The 19248-nt window shown below is 45.4% G+C and overlaps 1 protein-coding gene across 13 annotated transcripts in view; it reads left to right on the top strand.

Annotated features, from left to right (window-relative positions):
* PPP6R3 (protein phosphatase 6 regulatory subunit 3) overlaps positions 1-19248 on the top strand; it is a 148478-nt gene that overhangs the window by 103643 nt on the left and 25587 nt on the right. For 7 of the 13 annotated variants that reach the window (XM_023738145.1, XM_004383640.2, XM_023738134.1 and 4 more), the window contains 6 exons: positions 705-854; positions 1785-1849; positions 4591-4706; positions 6453-6538; positions 12819-12905; positions 17247-17344. In XM_023738145.1, coding sequence (XP_023593913.1) covers positions 705-854; positions 1785-1849; positions 4591-4706; positions 6453-6538; positions 12819-12905; positions 17247-17344 — 602 coding nt within the window. The remainder of the gene's footprint in view (positions 1-704; positions 855-1784; positions 1850-4590; positions 4707-6452; positions 6539-12818; positions 12906-17246; positions 17345-19248) is intronic. The other 6 variants (XM_023738141.1, XM_023738140.1, XM_023738139.1 and 3 more) reach the window with 4 other exon arrangements.

The raw sequence follows: 19248 nt of genomic DNA, 5'->3' as shown, positions 1-19248 counted from the left end.
AGTCAGATAACCAGATTCAGTGATGTCCTGAATACACACTTCAACTGTGTGTTTTGTGCCTTTAGGAGCTGGCTTTCCCTTTTGTGATGCTGTTACCTTTTCATGTAATTTGGGAGCCCTTTGTGCTCCCAGGGGCCTCACACGTCACTGCCTGCCGCCTCACTTCTGTTTTGCTCCATTCAGCTGACAGTTGTGTGGGGGTTTGGATGCCTAGGTGGTGATTCTTGTGGGAATCATTGTTTTGTCTGTCTCCGTCTCCCATATTGCACCCAGCACAGTGCCCTGCACAGATGCCGTCAGTAAATATTTGTTGAATCAAAATGAAATTCTCATAAATTTCTTTGAAGATATTTGAAAATTTACTGAACTCAATATCTGCTTTCTTGCTTTGAAAACATTAAAAGATACTCCCTTTCTATTTGAGAAATTTACTATTGATTCTCTTTTCTTCATATGTGTATTGCTAGTGTCTTCCAGGTTCCATGAAAATTCCTGCATGCCAGATGAGCAACTGTCCTGTTATTTAGGTTATGAAGTGGTGTTTCAAACCTTTTAAATAAACTTATGTTCCTTTAAGTTAGTCCTGTTGGGCTGAGAACCCATTGTTTTTACTTTCATCATGTCATAAATCACTATTCTGTAAATGTATTAAAGTAGTGGTTTTTAAACCCTGAGTTAATACAGTGTTGTTTTCTTTTTTGTAGGACATGTTCTTCAAGTACACGTGGAATAACTTCTTGCACACACAGGTGGAGATTTGTGTAGCACTGATTCTTGCAAGTCCTTTTGAAAACACAGAAAATGGCACACTTACTGATCGAGACACGACGGGTGACAATTTGTTACTGAAACACGTAAGCTTATTCAGGCCCTTCTTTCTTCCCCTCTCTCCATCCCCGTGGGAAATGAATTGAGGTTTAAATAAAAGCATGAGGTTAGATTTCGGGAGTCTAAATATTTAACTGTCATGTTTTCATTGAACTTTTTGCCAGTGATTCTGCAACCATTAAATGAGCTGCCTCTTAAGAAAATCAGTCGATTTGAAGATTTGTAGGTTGAGATTCCGGTGCTGACTGCATGTCTGAGAGTCAGGAGAGGTGCGGTCTGGGCAGTGCTGAGTGAGCCCTTGGTGGGGGCCTGTTTTCTGTCAAGTGTGGGATTATTTTACTAAGAGAGTCTCCGGGTCCTTCTCGGTCTGAGGTAGTTTACTCCCACGCCAGGACGATAGGAAAGGCTGGCCTGGGGTGGCCAGGTGTGAGGGGATGATGAAGGACACCCGAGTAAAACGGGCTGCACGCCCATCCCCTGTTGTGGCCCCAGCAGTTGTCCATGGCTTGCAGAACCTTGGCAGGACACAGCTGCTTACACTTCAGAAGGTTGAGTATCGCTGTGGAGTCCTCAGTTAATTTTTTAGTTTTTTGCCAGGGCAGAATTTTCTTTATTCCATCGTGATTTTGGTCAGGTGCTGGGCCTCATTTTTAGGGCGAATAAAACCAGGCTTTGCTTTAGGTCAGCTGCTCGCTGTGGTGGTACGTCTAACATTGTAGTTTCCCACTAGATGTGCTACTAAAGCAGGGGGTCCTGTTTGGAATCCCTGCAGTGTTCTGGGGCCTTGGGTAAGTATGTCATCACCTTGCGTTTGGGTTGCCAGTCATTCACAGCTGTTTTTAGGTTACCAGATTATGCATGCCACTATTCTGTTTAACTCGAGTTCTATTTCATTTGAAAGTTTTGACACTTTGACATTTATACAAATGTTAACTAGAATGTCCTTTTTTATTCAGCTTTTTCAAAAATGTCAGTTAATAGAACGAATACTTGAAGCCTGGGAGATGAATGAGAAGAAACAGTAAGTAAATTGTTTTCCATTAGGAATTCAGTTTGACTTAGAATTTGGTGGGGGGGACCCCTCCCCCTCCTGTGCGCTTGCTTGGTAAAGTAGGGGATTAGCGAAAAAAGAGGAACACCCTCAACAAGATGCATTGACACAGTGACTGTATCAACAGGTTATGAATGTCAGACTTCACCTTGCCTTTTAATGTTATGTAAATTTGCCCTCACTTTGAAACAATTGAAAGGCAAGGTGAAGTTATCCATAAGTCTGACGTATCCAGGTGTGTGAACACCACCACAATCAAAACGTAGAACATTTCCATCACCCCCAGAAAGTTGTCCCATGCCCCTCTGTGGTGGATGCCCCCCACTCCGGGGGCTTTCTTGCCCTGGTTGTCTCTGCTCAGACTCATCTCTTGGCTCCCAGGAGAGCTAGGTCACTCAAGGCAGGGGTCAGCTTTGTGAAGTTCAGTTTTTTTCCAAATCGCTTAATAAACTGATAAAGCCTTGGTTTAACTGTGTGGGACATTGGATGTTCCTTTTGTGCCACAGAGCAGAGGGCACGTGTAATAGACCTCTGATGTGCTCTTTCAGATGGCTCTTTGGGGGTGCTGTGCGTGCCTAGACCAACCCCTCTGCTTATGTGTTTCACCTGCCTCAGCCCCTTTGTGCCCTCCCTGATCTCCCCTCCTGCTTCTTCCATCAGCCAGAGCTGAGGGGCCCCATAGTAGAGTGTACTCTGCTCTCCCCATGAGCTCCTTCTCTGAAGGCATGGCTAACAGGCCCCCATCTGGAGGGTCCTGAACCAGCATTTCTGAAGTTTCTTTAAACCGGAAGCCTTAAAGACAGGTTGGTTATTTTTGGTTTGACCCCTTGCTGATAATTTGCCTTTCCACCCCAGATACAAGGCATGAGAATCTACAGTTTAACAAGATCCCCAGGTGATTCTTCTGTATAGGTTTGAAGCCCAGCTTAAAGAACATTGAAGCCCTGGGCCAAAAAGACCTGCAGATGGGCCTTTGTTTTCACTTGTGGGCTTGAGGGAGCATTGAAGAACATCAACTAAGAAGTTCCCTATAGGAAATACCTGGGTTATTGTGATATCAGAAGAGACTCTAGCAACTCAGTTGAGATCAACCCTATGCCTCTGACTCTTAAGCAGGGCTTCAAACTGGTTCTTCCCGGTTCAGTCATGGCTGAGGAAGTGGCACCAGAACAGATGGGAATGTTTAAAATTTGAGACGACTGGAACAATAACAGGAACGGGAAAAATTACGGGTCAAAGCCCTGCTAGAAACTTAATCTCCCTGTTAGAAAACAGGGGCCGCCTACGCATTGTATAGCAATCAGACCTATTGCCCATCAGATTTTGAGTAGAATTGGAAACAGCAGTGCCCGGCTTAAAGCTGGCGGCTGACCTCAGAGACGGTGGTTGGCCACGCCCTACGCCCTTTTGAATGGGTGTTGCTCTCCACAGTCCTGGCGGTAATTCATTCTCACGCATCAGGCTCCTGAAAAGGCTCACTATGCCTCTTCCAAGTCTCCCATTCCAGGGCTTTGACCTGTAATTTTTCTCCGTTCGGGTTGTCAGTCCAGATCACCCAAATTTAAAAAATTCATGTGTGTTACTGATTTTACTTCAACAGCCATGACTGAGTCAGTTTGAACCAGTTCGAAGCCCTGCTCTTAGGTATCCCCAGATCCTCTAAGATTATCTAGCAGATGTTTTCTTTTCCAGGTGAGCGTCTAGCATAGTATGGATTTTTTTGTATTGGCTTCTGAAAGGTTCTCCTCCTTCTACGGAAGAATCTCTTCAGTTTGTTCCCTGCTACTTGCAATTAAAAGGCTTTCGTTTGATAGAATTCAAAGTCTTAACACTTGTAAATAGAGGAATCACAGTGATAGAGGAAAAATTTGTCTGAATGTAAAGGTTTCTCATCATTGGGAAGATAGACCTTGAAGGGGGAGAAGGGATGAGGGATAGGTTTATTACCTGTGTTCTAAGCAGTTTATGGAGAAGTAAAAGTTGTCTCCCTCTTTTTCTTGGCTAAATCCTCAAACCCACCAATATTTTAGCTTGAGAAATGCCATTGGTACTTAATTATCTCTATTAGTTAATTGATCTGATTAAAATTCGATGTCTTTTAGGGAAGTGAACCAGCAGGAGCCCTGGTGGCACAGTGGTTAAGAACTCGGCTGCTAACCAAAAGGTCAGCAGTTTGAATCCACCAGCCGCTCCTTGGAAACCCTCTGGGGCAGTTCTACTCTGTCCTGTAGGGTCGCTATGAGTCGGAATGGACTCGATGACGGGTTTGGTTTTATTTTTACCTGTAGGGAGCTACACTCTGATTAAAGTCTGAAAAATTGTTTTACAAAAAGATACAAAGGAAAGTACAGAAACATTAGGCATCAGTGAGTATTTTTTGTGGTCATTATTGTTTGAAAGATAATTTGTTGTTGAAGATTAATGATTCGGTTCATATAGAAGACTAAGATTTGGCCTGTTGGTTAAGGCTCCAATGTGATCCCCTCCCCCACCAACAAATTCTCCATGTTTAATTCTGTGATACAGTGTAATCTTTAAGTAGACCATTGGGACTTTCCTCCCCCTGTGCTGCCTGGGAATGTTCTGGCACCTCCATTCCTTCCTTTTCAGTGCCTGCAGTTTCAGAATGTTGTGTTAATATCCAGTATTTAGCCAACCATTTTGTCAGTCTGTCTGATGAGGAATCTGAACGTTGTCCTTTACCCCGTCAGGGCGGAGGGAGGACGGCGGCACGGGTACATGGGCCACTTGACGAGGATAGCCAACTGCGTCGTGCACAGCACTGACAAGGGCCCCAACAGCACCTCAGTGCAGCAGCTCATCAAAGGTGAGTTCTCGGGCTTCTCAGGAACCTTCTGTTGGATTAGAGAAAGGATGTGAGAGTAAATTGGAAATAACTCGGAGCATTTTAAGTAGCTATTTGTGGAATTTCTTTATATTACGCAGATTATCTGGAGCCTGAATGAGAGTCTTGAGAATCTGTTTGAACAGTGTAGTTCTTTGCTGTATCTCTGCTCTTACTTCTATCATTCTTTCAGTGAATATCAACAAGCGTGGCCAAGTTCAGTACGCTAGAGTCACACAGTTTCATTCTCAGAAGCATTTCTCAGTAGATCATTCTTCGGGGGATTTTGAACTTGAAGTGCTGGCTATGCTGCCGTTTGAGTCACTTGAGCTATGATTATTCTTTTAATTTTCTTCTGAAGACCCTGTGTCTGTGGATTAAGCTCCTCTAACATGGATATTTGGCACTTAGCAGCACTTTTCCCTGTCTCCATCACCAAAATGAGGGGCATAGCTCTTAAGGGCTGGGTCTGGGCTGCGATGTAATCGTCTAAGGCTACTTGGAAGACATTGTGGCCCCCAGGCCACGAGCCCATCTCTTCCGAAACAGTAGCACTAAGAGCCCCATGTACTCTGGGTCCTTGTGCCGCAGGGGACGGCCAGTCCTGTGACTTACCCTGAGTGGGAACCGTCTCTAACACATCTGTGCAGAGTTCCTCAGTTAACTGGCTCAGAACCACTTCGCAGTGTATCCTCCTTCTGTTTATCTTTTAAAAGCGTTTGTGTGTAAATGAGGCTGTTACCTGTTGCGCTCACAGCGTATTGCCCCCCAGTGATGGAAAAATCGGGCTTGCCTGGAATTTTGCCTCTTGAAAGATGGGTACACCTGATCACCAGTTTACCTTTGTCCTTACCATGCGATGTGACTAAGTTTTTAAAATCAGTCTTTCTTTTCTGGAATTTATGGAGCCCTATGGTTAAGTGTTCAGTTGCTAACCAAAAGGTTGGCAGTTCTAGTCCACCAGCCGCTCCTTAGAAACCCTGTGGGGCAGTTCTACTCTGTCCTGTAGGGTCACTGTGAGTCAGAATTGACTTGATGGCAATGGGTTTTTTTTTTGTTTTTTTTTTAAATGGAATTTGTTTGCGCTGTGTGTGTAAACCAGAATTGTCAGATGACAAGTTTATTCTAGTAAAGCCTCCAAAATTACAGCTGCACTTTCACTTTCTCAGAAAAATTCTTGTGTGCCCTTTTCTTTAAAATGTCTGTAGAAGGTAGAGTTACTATTGCGTACGTGTCCACATGTCAGCCTGTGACGCAGATGTTTAGGAGCTGGTATCTTGGAGCAGTTTGGGAAGCCAAACTAGAACATTCACCGCCAGTCTGTCTGCAGCATTTCCTAACCTTAACACAGACAGTGATGGTTGGCCCCCACCTTGAAGACCTGTTACCTCAGATGAGCTCTTTGGAAACATGCACATTTTTCAGGTTAAGTGTCTCCCAAAAATGTTCTGAGAAACTCATGAAATCCACAGGGCTGCTTGTGGCTGTTGACATCCAGCTTAGACAGTTTGGGGGTCCTGGCTCCTGAGTCGTGGGGACTCGGTGTGAGAGGCTTTATACCCCTGTCCCTCCAGGAGCACGGGGCTGCCTCCCAGCTGCTTGCTGGGTCGGCAGGTTCACGTTGGTGAGCCAAGTGGGGAGGCCCACGCTGTATTTACCTGCTGACTCTGCTTGTCTCTGTTTAGGTCACTGTAGTGATAATGCTCTTTTCCTTTTCTCACTCTGAAGATCTTCCAGATGAAGTCAGGGAGCGATGGGAGACATTCTGCACAAGCTCCTTGGGAGAAACTAACAAGAGGAACACGGTAGATCTAGTAGGTTTTATAAGGTTATGTTTATATTCTTTCTGTGCTCTTAGCCTTTGCTTGTTTATTCAGAAAGATGTAAAAGATCTTCCATTTGGCCCAGTAGCTGTGGACCAAGGATCAATTCATGTCTGTTTACTAGCAAGAGAGGTCAGTATTCACAATATTCTTTCTAATTCATCTAGTCAGCTCCTAATTACGTGCCTGGGACAACAGTAGGATCCAAAGAAGCTGCCGATTTTGCCTTCACAGCGTGCTTAGTGTCATTTCCCACAATGTCCTGCTCCCTAAGCACCTCAGCGAAGCAGCCTGGCCTCTGTTGATGCGTTGGGTGTACTGCCTTACACCTCAGCTACCCTGGGTGCTTAAGGACCCTCAGTCATCCTTTGGATATTTCTAATGTTACTGAGTCAAGTTTACTCTCATTTTAGATAACTTAGCGGGAGAAAATTTTGTAAATGGTTTTGAAACCTCAGTTGTAAAATTTTTAACAGAATTAGGATGGTTAGCCGGGGAATAATGGCATTGATAATTATTTTTAAAAATTATATTGGACTTTGGAATGTATTTGTTGTTTGTTTTTTAACACATTAAGTTCGAAGGTAAGTATTGCTTTGTTTTTGCTTTTAGAGATGGGGACGAGCGTTTCCTGATAATCAGGGGTAGCCTTGACATAGACAGAAGTTTGTGCTTGACTCTGCATTGAAGTATTTGTGTCAGGCATTTCATTCTAAACTTGAAATTCATGGCTGCAGTCTTGAATGTCAGATGTACAATAACACCTCAGCTGTTAGGAATAAAGTATGTGGCAGTCTTATCTGTCCAGAACATGGCTGAGAAACAAGAAGGGAACAGAAAGGCCCTGGCTGCGCTGAGCAGGCTCTGGGTCCCCCTGTGCCACACTCCCTGAGGGGCCTGTCTCCTCTCCAGACTGCCTAACAAAGCCGCTTATCTTTTTCCAGATACTCAACAAATTGGCGGGGTAATGGCTTTTTAAGATGAGTATAATGGTAGAATTAGGGAGTCTTAGGAGTTGGAAGAATCATGAATTAAGAGATAACTATAAAAAGAGAGCAGTGTGGGGCTGTGTAGTTAAAATAGGTCTAATGGCCCTCAGTGTCTCAGCGTGTTCCAGCCCAACGGAGAAGCCAACGTTCATCGTGACAGTCCTGTTATGTAATGTCAGCTGGGTTAGATTCCAGGTATCACCAAACCTGAGAGCTGTGGATAATCAGGACTTTCTTGTAGAGTGGAATTGTCCTCTTCCTGTTAAATTAAGCCCTGTGATTTTAGAGGCCCTGTACAGATTCCTTGTTATGAATGCAGGCAGCATGATATCCTTTAAGGGATTTTTGTCTTCTTATTTAAAAGGGAGTATTTAGGAATACTAGTTCTGATTTGCTTGGGATATTTCTTTAATAACACCCAGTCACTCTCTGTGGTGCTGTCAGGAAATCTGCCCCATGATTGTGTGTAGATCCTCTGTATACCTGTGTGGAGGTGTGCGTGCACGCAGTGCGGGAGAAGTCTTTAGCCCCTTGTCAACATTTACACCTGTGCTCAAAGAAGGACCATTTCATAGGTTCTTTCATTCTAATTGGAAACCCTAGTTGTGTAGTGGTTAAGAGCTCCAGCTGCTAACCAAAAGGTCAGCAGTTCGAATCCAGCACGCGCTCCTTGGAAACCCTATGGGGCAGTTCTACTCTGTCCTTTAGGGTTGCTAGGAGTCAGAATCAACTCGACAGCAACAGGTTTCTTTTTTGGGTTCATTCTAATTAAAGTTCACTTCTCCTTCACCTGTGGCACTTCCCACCGTCACACTTGGGCTGCATAAGCAATCTGCAGGAAACGGAATAAGGAGAAGTTGAGGAAGAACATTCATCTCCTTGATGGTCTCAGACAGCACTCATTTCGGGAACCAGCAGTTAAGCGATGGGTTGCTGATTTCCTGCCCCCTCTCACCTAGATAGACTTGATTAGATGCACCGCTGAGACTTGGGGTGGCTCAGGTACCTCCCTGGAATCAGCTCAGGTATGTCTGCAGGGCTGGAATCGGCCCGTAGCTCTGCACCACGTGCTGAGTCAGTGCATTGCATGTTGCCCTGGCCCATTGTTCATAGTGACGACGCGTTCTTTATATACCGAACACTGACTTGTCTCTCTGGCTCTAGGCCCGAGGACTTACCCACTCATGTAGGATAAGCTGTGCCAGCTGCAGGCTCCCATCACCTCTCGTGCACCATTTTCAGTTAACTTCTGTCTGACAGATTTAGGGAGCCCTGGTGGTACAGTGGTTAAAAGCTACAACTGCTAACCAAAAGATTGGCAGTTCATATCCACCAGCCGCTCCTTGGAAACCCTGTGGGGCAGTTCTCCTCTGTCCTGTAGGGTTGCTATGAGTCTGAATCGACTCGACAGCAACGGGTTTGGTTTTTTTTGCTCTGGGATGTTTAAGGGCTTTAATCTTTGGACCCTATGATGCCAGTGTTTGTGGACATCGGATTCACATACTGCCTGTGTTTTTTAGCTGTGTTTGGAGTTTATCATGAGTAAAATTTGGTATGTTTTAACTACATCCAGAAACCTCAGTGTTTTGATTAGGCCCTCAAACTGTAAAAATTGGCAAGAATTGAGATAATGGAGGAAATGTTTTGTTCTGACTTTGGGAGGTAGAATCTGTCCTCTGTCTCCTCTCCGGTGGGAAAGTGTATTGTAAAGTGTATTGTAAAGCTGCTTTCCCATTCCTGATAAGAGTTTACAAAGGTCATGAGTGTGCACAGATGAACTGCCTGGAGATTCTGCAGGTCTGGGTGGAACCCGAGAGTTTGCAGTCCGCTCCCAGGTCGGGTAGATGCCGGCAGTCCCCTTTAGAAGCGAGGAGGAAGGGTCTACATTCTCCACGTTTCAGTCATACGGGCCTCAGAGGTTCATAGTCACGTCATGGTTGGGTTTTCCTTAGCAGCCTAATCAGCCAAAGAGAGGAAGATACCCATTTACTTTTTTCTATAACAGCAGTTACTAAAACTGAAACTTTATTACAAGAGAAAGTAATAGCTCAACCCTTTTTCACTGCAGCATCAAGCGTATACTTAGAATATGTCTAGCTAGGCAAGAGTGTTATTATATACATGTTACTTTTTAAAAAGTTAGAACTTTATTTCATTAAAAAGTATTTGCATGCTTTCTATGTGCCAGGCACTGAGGATGTAGAACTAAACAAGATTGGCAAAAATCCCTGCTTCATTGGGGCTTCCACTCCAATGAGGGATGACGGAGACGGGTAAACCTAGGAGTGTGCATCTGTGTATACGTGTGTGTATGCACACACACTTACACGTTAGATGGTAGGTCCAGTGGAGCACAAGCAGGGGAGGCAGTCAGGGAGTGTTTGGGGGAGTGTGCAGTGTTGAGTCAGGTGGCCTAGGAAGACCTCACTGACAAAGTAACATTTGTAGAGGCTTGAAGGATGCCAGGGAGGGAAGAACGAGGTGCAGAGGCCCCAGGTGGGGTCGTTCCTAATGTGCTGTCCAGTGTGACTGTAACAGCAAGCGAGGGAGGGGACGGTGTGACCTGTGGTCAGCGAGGCAGCAAAGGGCCAGATCTTTGGAGCTTTTTAGTCCACAATGAGCACTTCGGTCTCTGCTCCTAGTGAGATGGGAAGGCATTCAATTTTTAACTAAAAGGTGACGTAATTTGATGTATATTTTTATAAGATCACCAGGGTTGCTGGGTTGAGATTGACTGTAGGGGGCAAGAATTAGAAGCAAGGAGACGGGCTAGTTGCCTAATGCAACATTAATCCTGGTGAGGATAATGGTGGGTAGGGAGGTGAAGTAGACTTGGTGATAAGTGTTACGATTTTTGGTTATATTTTGAGAGTAGAATGAACAGATGTAGGTGGGATGAAAGAAACAAGGACGACTAAGGTTTTAGCCGAGGAAGTGGAAGAATGAAGATGGCGTTTATTGGGATGGAAATGTTTCCAAAGGAACGTGTTTGGAAGTGTAGATCAAGAATTCAATTTTGGATACATTTTGAGTGGTGAACTGGTGTGATTCTGATTAGCAAGTTTTCCCCCATGGATAAAGTCAGTGCTCTTAGTAATTTCAGACTGGGATGGTGTGGGAAGAGTTGAAATGACTGTCTCTCTTTAACATAATGGTAACGGCGTGTGTGCCTTGTGTTATTACAGTGATGCCTGTGAGAGCCGGAACTTGACGGGACTGCCTTGTTTTTCCGGGTCTCACAAGTTTTTCCGCCTTTGACAGTGTGCAGCTTTACCACTTTTCTGTTGCTCTTTTTATTGGAAGATATTTGTGTTTTCCTTCTCTGACAGGTTTCCACCTTACACAGGTTCTGGCTTTTGCAGGTTTTACTGTAAGAACAACTTGCTAAAACAGTAGTTTCTTTTTGGAGAAAAACATTGTTTTAAATACTTCACAGGATTGCTTTGAGATGCAGTTTAAGTAGAGTACGTAAAGGGGTCACAGTGTCTGGCACATAGTAGCTGCTTCACAAAAGTTAGTTTCCCCCTTATCTGTGATTAATGAGCTGATAAAATTTTATTTTGTAGGAAAAACTAAAGGTACAAATGAGAATATGTCATATCCTTTTTGAACGTGGATGTCGAGATGTGGTTAGGAGCTGCCGGCTCTTTTTTGTTTTCTCTTGTTTAATCCTCTGGCTTGCTCTCCGAGTTCTCTTCTGTCTCTGTGGCCCACCACGCGGCTGCACCCCTGAGATGCATGTGAGGCGAGCATGATGCTTACGTTGGCTTGCCAGCCAGGCAGCCTGGAGCTTCTCTAAATCCACTGCAGTAGGACCACTTGACCTGCTCTTAATTGCTGTCACCCCATAACATGCCAACTGCTATGACCAAGCAGTATTCCATGGCCTTGCTGCGTTCTGGTTGGGCTTTTCTGGAACGTCCTCCATCCTCACATCTTTCCCCAGGAATTCACTGAAGCTACTGTTGACTCAGGCAGGTTCTCTCACTGATCACATTCTACCTTTGATCTCATGAAGCCTGATTCAGAAGTAGAGTGTGAGTGCTGACTTTAGGAAGGATGAAGAGGGGCCCAGTTGGAAACATGGGTTTCTTAGAGTTTAATTTCACTTGGGCTCAGTACCAAAGATGTTCAGAACGCTGCAAGGCCATGAAGGGTCAGGAGATGAGGTATAGAGTGATCTAGTCCAGGCACTGATGCATTCAGAATTTCATAACCCCATGCAGACCTGTTTGTATTCACTTTGGGCTTCTTGGACCAGTGTTGGAATAACGTCACAAAGCAGACCGGACCAGTTTCTAATCCAGGCTGTTAGGTAACAGCTTCAAGAGTTGGCAGGTAATAACTACTCTCTGCCCAAAATACTTCTACAAAAAGTACAGTATAAATAACTCAGAAAATACAGAGGAAGTTACCCTCAGAAATATAATGCTTATTTTTAGAATTTCATAGACTGTTCATTTTCATCACTTGCTGTATGCAATTACTATTATTGGTTCTTTGCTTAATTACTTGCAAATCTCAATTTCTAGTGGTTAATACATTCCCCCTGGAATTGTGTGACATTTATGAATTAATAAATCATTTATCGTGAATTGGCGAGCAGTTGATATCTGTGTTTTTGCTTAATTCTGAGAGTTGGTTGTGAGTCTTCGGGGAGGAGGAAGGTACGTACTGAGGGGCAGAGTATGTTAAGTCTTTGTGAGCCGAGGACTGTTGTCTCAAGCCCTGTTTAGCCCTTGAGGACAATGCTTTCCTCAGTGTGGGCCGCAGAGGCAGGAATTTAAAGTGAAAATGGTTATATTTAAACCTGATCTCACTAGTGACTCACTAGTAACCCTTGGAAATTGCCAAGTTCTACTCTACAGGACCGGTTCCTCTCAAGGAAGCAGCTCAGGCCTCGTTTAGATGTAGTAAGGAAAGTTTCATCTGAGCCATTATTTCTTCCTTCCCCCTTTTAAACATTTAATTGGAGATAATTACCAGAATCATTTCCATGGGGTCCCTGCCCTCTTCCCTGACCTGTTTTTGGTGGCTTAGTAAGGAGCAGTGAGAAAACCGAAAATAGGCAGCAGGGCAGGTGAGCGCGCCGGAGGGCTGAGTGACGGGGATCCTCGAATCACGGGGTGGGATTCACGACTTAACTGTATCTTATTCTGTTTTTGTTTTTCTGTTGCGTACAGTGAGAAGAAAACTAAATGTGTTTTTTTTCCCATAAAAATGCTGATAAAAATGTCCAAAACGTCTCTGTTAAATAGTCTTTTACATCTTTATGCATATAGGTCACAACCTGCCATATTCATTCATCCAGTGATGATGAAATTGACTTTAAAGAAACGGGTTTCTCACAGGATTCTTCTTTGCAGCAAGTGAGTCATGCCTAAAGCTTTGCTTTCTGTTTTTATTTCGAATGCTTAGTCTAGTTGCCATTTATGAATCAACTTCAGAGTCAGGTTACGCCTAAGAATGTGATTTGAAACTACGTGTTAGTTAGGCAAAAGCATTTAAAATAGGAGGTGTTTCATACCTGATAAAAATGAGTCAGCTCAATTTTCAGGAGATTTGAATGAACTGAATAGTAAGTCATTTTGGGTTATGCCAACCTAGATTCATGTAGTAGAGATTTGTGGATTAGAATAATAAGACTTTTAAAATGTAAGTTAAGTATAACAAATATCCCTTGAGTCAGGTGACTTATTAAAATGATCCTTTCCCTGTAAGTATGCCTCCACTCTCTTTAAGCTCTGTTACCGTGACATCTAAATCAAGTGTTAGCTGAAGTAATTCACTGCCAGCCCTGCCCTCCTGCCCCTAAATTCACCTCCATGTATTGGCTGCTAGTAGCGGTTTGGGGGAAAGTACAGAGTATGAATAATAACTGACGTGGTATCCATCGGTGGTTCTTGGGGAGACAGATGAGTTCACCATCCCACTTGGGATCACCATCACACTTGGGAGCTGAAAATTGAAGCCCCTTTGAAAGTCTTCAGCGATTGGAATGCGGAAGCTTCCTTAGTTCTCAGGACCAGACGCTCTTGGCATGCACAGTGCATTGGTGTGGCCAGAGAGTGGGTGTAGACACCTCCCCACTGGGCACTGAGCGTGGCTTGGCTGCTTTTTCTCAGTCTCTAAGCCTCATCTTTTACAAGGGCCAGGATGGAGCTTTTGATGACTGTGCTGGCCCTGTCTTGTGGCTTCTAAGTAAGCATGCCTGCCTTCAGTCTGGGGAGGCTGGGTGAAGCAGTTGCTTGGTTTGGGTATGAAGGCCATTCACATCCACATTGCCCAGATAGGTCTGCCGTAGCCTTTCAGCACTTGGCTGGCTTCTCTGTTGATTCCTGTACTTGCGACTGCTGCCCTTTGGAAGCCAGCCCCCTGCGGTCAGGGTCAGGGAGAGCCAGCTCACAGGGGGGCCGTTGAGAGCAATGGTGCCTCCTTGCAGAGTGCAGCACCCCTCAGTGCCACCCGGCTGCCCACCCCAGCCTGTTATGGCCTCTGAGGACTACCGGCAGTCCCTTCTTGGCCCTGAACTCTGGTGTTGCCCCAGGAGGCACCCGGACTGCAGCCTGCTTCTCACTGCAGCACTTTGAGGTGCCGACATGGTCTACCCCGCCTGTCAGGAACCTCCACCGCGTGGATGTCCCTGAAAATTACCAAGGTGATTCTGTGCCTGTTGTAATGTCGCTTTCAGAAAAAGAATGCCCTAAGCGACTGTTCATAGATACGCTGTTGAGTTCATCTAGATGTGGTTACATTTAGGCCTCTGGAAAGTGGATCCCCTTACTTCTCATGATATCTGCTTCTGGGGAGAATTTTCTTAAAAACTCTTCAGTGTGATTGATTTCTGATGTGTCTGTAAAGCAATCCCAGCCACGAAACTGCTTCACTCCCACCTGCTCCCAGCTCTTGCCTCTGCTTTTACCTGCTTCCTGGAGGCCGCGGAGAGGACAGTATACCTGATAACTGCTCATTTCTAACTGACACACTTCCAACGACCTTTTCTTCGTACGTGTAAACTATAAACCAGTCGTGGATCATTCTCGAAGCAAGTCACGTTTACATAATACTATTAGAAATAGACTCTAAAGCACTTTTAACCTAGACTACACGCCTAGGTCAGTTTTAAGAGGTTCATGCGGCTGTCCAGCACTAGGTTACACGTCTAGGTTCTCATTCAGCCCTCATGTTGGGAAAGGCCCCACATGAAGAGAGCCCAGGGCAGGTCATTTAACGAGGTGACTTCATGCGTCACAGGTTTCATGCCCCTGCCCCAGCCCTTGTGGTTTCATAATGGCTGGTGTTTGATTCCCTTTCCCCTCATTCTGCCCGGCAGAGGTGGAGGGGAGGAGGCTGGCATCTGGAGACGTGAGGTTGGGCTGAAAGTACCAGTGTGATGCCTCCCTCTTGCCATGATGCAGGCCTGTGGACAGAGTCAGAACACATGAAGTTGACTAGTAGCTTCTCTTGCCCAGGTGGCACTGCCAAAGAGATGGACTAAGTAAAGTGGCCGGCTTACTTCTCAGTGACCTGAGTTTGGCCAGGCGAGAGTACTGGGAAGGGCTTGAAGTTCTTGATCTGTCACAGCCATGCGGTGCTTCCCGGCTTTGAGTGTCAGCGTCCCAACCACTTCTCACACACTTTTTCATCAGATAGAGTGCAATCTTCACTTACATGGGTTTAGTAAACCTTGATAGCTTTATTGATAAAGATCCCGTTTAAACCTGAGGTTGTTTGCTAGTTTCCTAGAAGCTATGATGGACTTAGAACTAATGAGAGTTAGTTTATTGTTTTTTCCCCCTACATTATTAAACACAGGTGACCTGTGTCTGTCAGTTGATTGCTTATATATATCAATAGATACATAGAATACAAATGTGTGTGTGTGTGTGTGTGTGTGTGTGTGTACACACTGAAACAGAATGCAGTGGATTTAGTATTTACATTCTGTTTGTGAAGCATTTAAAATACAGGAGCACCTTTGGAAACATTTCTCCCCTTCTACACCCAAATGATTCAAACCGTGATCTCTAGAGGTACAAGAAAGATGAGGGGGTGGGGAGAAGCAAACAGAACAATTGGGGACCTTCTCGTTTGTGGGAGGAAGACCAAATCTGTAAATAAACTTGGAGCCCGGCTTATGCTGTTTGCTCAAAAGAATATCTTCTTGATTCTTTACATCTTTGAAGTCCCAAGCATCTGGTTTTGCTTACAAAGATAAAGCTAAAATTCAGTTTATTTTTGAGTTAATGAATATGAATGCTATCTATCCTATTTTCCATTCATGTATCCAGACTCAGCCCACCCTCCCAGAGCTTGTCCCCACCCTTCTGCTCACAGCCTGTGCAGCTGTATTGTGGCCGTCCCACCACCAGCGGAGTACCAGCCCCGCATACGCAGACATCATCCTCTCTGGGGCAGCAGGGGGCAGCGGGAAAGTGAGGGAGAGAGAGAATGGGGCCCCATTGTCTTGAAATAGAGAGAAGTGAGGTTGTAGGTTCTCAGGAAAAGATGCCTTCCAAAGCCAAATATAAGGTTTATTTTTTAATTATCTGCAGTTTGGATTATCCATGCCATAATTCCCTACCACCAGAGTGAGCAACCTGAAATTAACAGTATAAACATTGCTGCAGCGCACGTGCGTAGGGCAAGACTTGAGGGCTCAGTTCAGGTGTCAAGTACAAGGACGGTCAGTCTGGCTCAGTCATAGCACTGCCCAGCAGTGGGCCTCAGCAGGGACGTGTTCAGGCGCTTCCCCGTGTGCGTGGTCGCCTGTGGGACAGCTACCACCTCACACAGCCCACCCATGGGGCACCACCACATTATCACTGGTCTCTGTGCACATACATTCTCTGGGTAGAATGAGGAGGGGCGCTTGCTTGTCTCCATACATTCTGGTTATCACGGAGGAGCACACTTCGCTGACCTCGCTTGGCCTCTGGGCCTGGTGGCTGGTGCTTCAGTTAGATGTCAACATTTTTGTGGAGTCCGTTATAGCCTTCCCCCATTTCCTAACTAAGAAGGGCCAAGTGGGCCTGGTGCTCTCAGGAAATGCTGAGAGGACTGGAAGCGCCCTCGCTGGCCCCTTCCAGAGTGATGCAGAGAGTGTTAGCACTCTGTCCTCGCTGAGGTAGGTAGGGTAGGAGCTGCTTCAGTTTTATGCCCTTCCCATCCTCTGAGGCCTAAGTGGTTCTGAGACAACCAGGTGTCCCTGGAGCTCTGTTGGTAGGATTGTGATTGTGGTCACCAGTCACTTTCCTCCGTGCTGTTTGCATGGTGGGTGGAGGGTGGGGGAGATGGCATTGAGGGCGAGGTGGTTCCTACTTGTTGGCTCTTAGGATAAGGTTGGTTGTGTAGAGCTGACTGAGTCACCTGATAATTTCAGACTGTCACCTGTCACTTGGTCACCTCTTCGAACTAGACGATACCGAAACCCCTCTCTAAAGACAATGTGTAACAGATGACAGAGTGGTCACTCCACATTTCTTCCAGTGACATGTACATTAGAACAGCTTGTGGACCACATTTTAAATGTTTTCCTTTTTTGGCAATTTGTGTCTGAAATTATTTGATTTTATTTTTAGAAAAACACACCAACTTTTTAGGCTCTGTGGGTATATAAATAAAATGATTTCTGGAAGAGAAATGGGCAAATAGTGTGTAGAATGTCATTAGAATCATTATATCACTGTCACTGGTCCTGGGGTGGCCAGGCCTTTTCTGATTATCAGATGCAACAAATGACGTCCAATTTTATTGACCAGTTTGGCTTCAACGATGAGAAGTTTGCAGATCAAGATGACATTGGCAAGTGAGTATACGTTTCTGTTTTCATGACTGTCTGGTACACTCCTGTTCTTTGTGAGACATTGTTTGATTCTGCTGGATTCTGGGAACTCGTTAGCATTCCGAGGTGGGAGGGAGGAACCGGCCCTCCGCGGTGTTCCTTTAGCTCCAGTGGTTCCAGCCCTGAAGCACCAAAGGACAGTTAGGAACTAGACTCTCACTCCAGAGAATACACACTGGCCTTCAAGCTGATGTCTTTGAAAGAGGTTGATTTTTAGTAAACTTCCTTTAGGAACTCAGGTCGTTGTTTTACTATTCTAGGTCTTAATGTTAGGCAGCATTCCCTAAAGTGATTAACCCCCGTTGTTAGCTAACTGATTTGAGGCATGTTGATTTCTAGCACACAAAACAAACACCTGTTGCCGGCGTCAGTTCCCACTCATAGCGACCATGTAGGACAGAGTAGAACTGCCCCATAGGGTTTCCTGGGAGCGGCTGGTGGGTCCGGACTGCTGACTTTTTGTTTAGCAGCCGAGTTAACTCTGCCACCAGGGCTCCACAAGGGGGCGTTACGTTACCACCCAGACCTGGCTGCATAATTTCTTCTGACAACAGTGGCGAGAACAGCCTTGCCTCTGTGTGATTGACTATAAGATTTGTTTTTTTTTTGTTTTTTTTTTTTTTTGCAAGAGCCAGACAGTCGAATCATTCATTCTGCTATCAGGCTAAGAGAAACTGAGAAACAGAAATTACTGGTGCCATACAAAATTAGAGGAGCACTGGTGGTGCAGTGGTTAAGCACCCAGCTGCTAACTGAAAGGTCAATGGTTCGAACCCACCAGCAGGAGAAAGATGTGGCAGTCTGCTTCCGTAAAGATGACAGCCTTGGAAACCCTATGGGGCAGTTCTACCCTGTCTGATAGGGTCGTTGTGAGTCAGAATGCACTCGATAGCAACGGGATGGGTGGGTACAAAGTTAATGAACAGAAGATGTGTAGGTGATCCCCAGAAGTGAAAACAAACGGTTCAGCAGCTGACCTGGGGCAATGAGATGCTTATAAACAAAGTATTTTTTGAAAGGGCTATTACAGCTCATTGAGGAGAGTTTAAGAAGTTCAGACGATTGCTCTCGCAAGGGACTTGCCGGCTTTGCCCGTGAGCACCGGGACCTGGGCTCTGCTGCGCTGCCTTGCCAGCAGTGGGCGCTCAGGGCTTGGTGGAGTGCCAGCCGGTGGTGGCTGTTGCTTGCCACCAAGCGCAGTTTGTAGTATGACAGAAAGCTGAAGTACTTCAGGCACACTCCAGTCGTGCCAGACAACATGGTGTGTTGCACAGTGGAACAGAGGGTCGAAGGCTGCCATTCCCACTGGCCTTCAGAAGTGACTCATTTAATCTGAAAAGAGCAAGAGCACTCCACAAGGGAGTTGTCCTTTATCCCAGGAGCGTTCTGCACAGAGCTGGATTCGCCGCATCGTACCGGATCAGGTTCCCCACGTGGCATCTCGGCCTTGGCCTGTCGGGAGCCTCACTAAAAGTCACTAGTTAGGGATCCATGATCTCTTTAAAGTTTGTATGGGGTGCTTGGGATAATGACTGATGAGAATGAATCTTTTAAGAAGTGTAAGATAGCCCTGTCTACTCAACTTGTGGTTGATAGCCTGTGAATTCTTTCACTCCCTGCTTTCTTCCTGGGTGATGCCATATCCTAAGATTTCAGAGGTGTCTGGGTATTTTGTGCACAGTTTGGCTGTACTTGGAGAAGGTGCTGTGCCTGAGAACTTCTGTGTGCTTTTTTATGTTTTCACTTGTTTCTTCTTTGGGTATATTAGTATGATCCATGGAACAGTGGATGTTAAAAATCTCTTCTAGGAAAGCTTCTTAAGGCTTCCAGCCTAGGCTTCCCATCCTAATACCAAGGGAGGAGGCATA

The sequence above is a fragment of the Trichechus manatus genome, unplaced genomic scaffold (assembly GCF_000243295.1).
Source record: "Trichechus manatus latirostris isolate Lorelei unplaced genomic scaffold, TriManLat1.0 scaffold00113, whole genome shotgun sequence".
NCBI lineage: Eukaryota > Metazoa > Chordata > Mammalia > Sirenia > Trichechidae > Trichechus > Trichechus manatus.
Note: the sequence above shows the minus strand (reverse complement) of the source record. Positions and strands in the feature narration are given on the sequence as shown.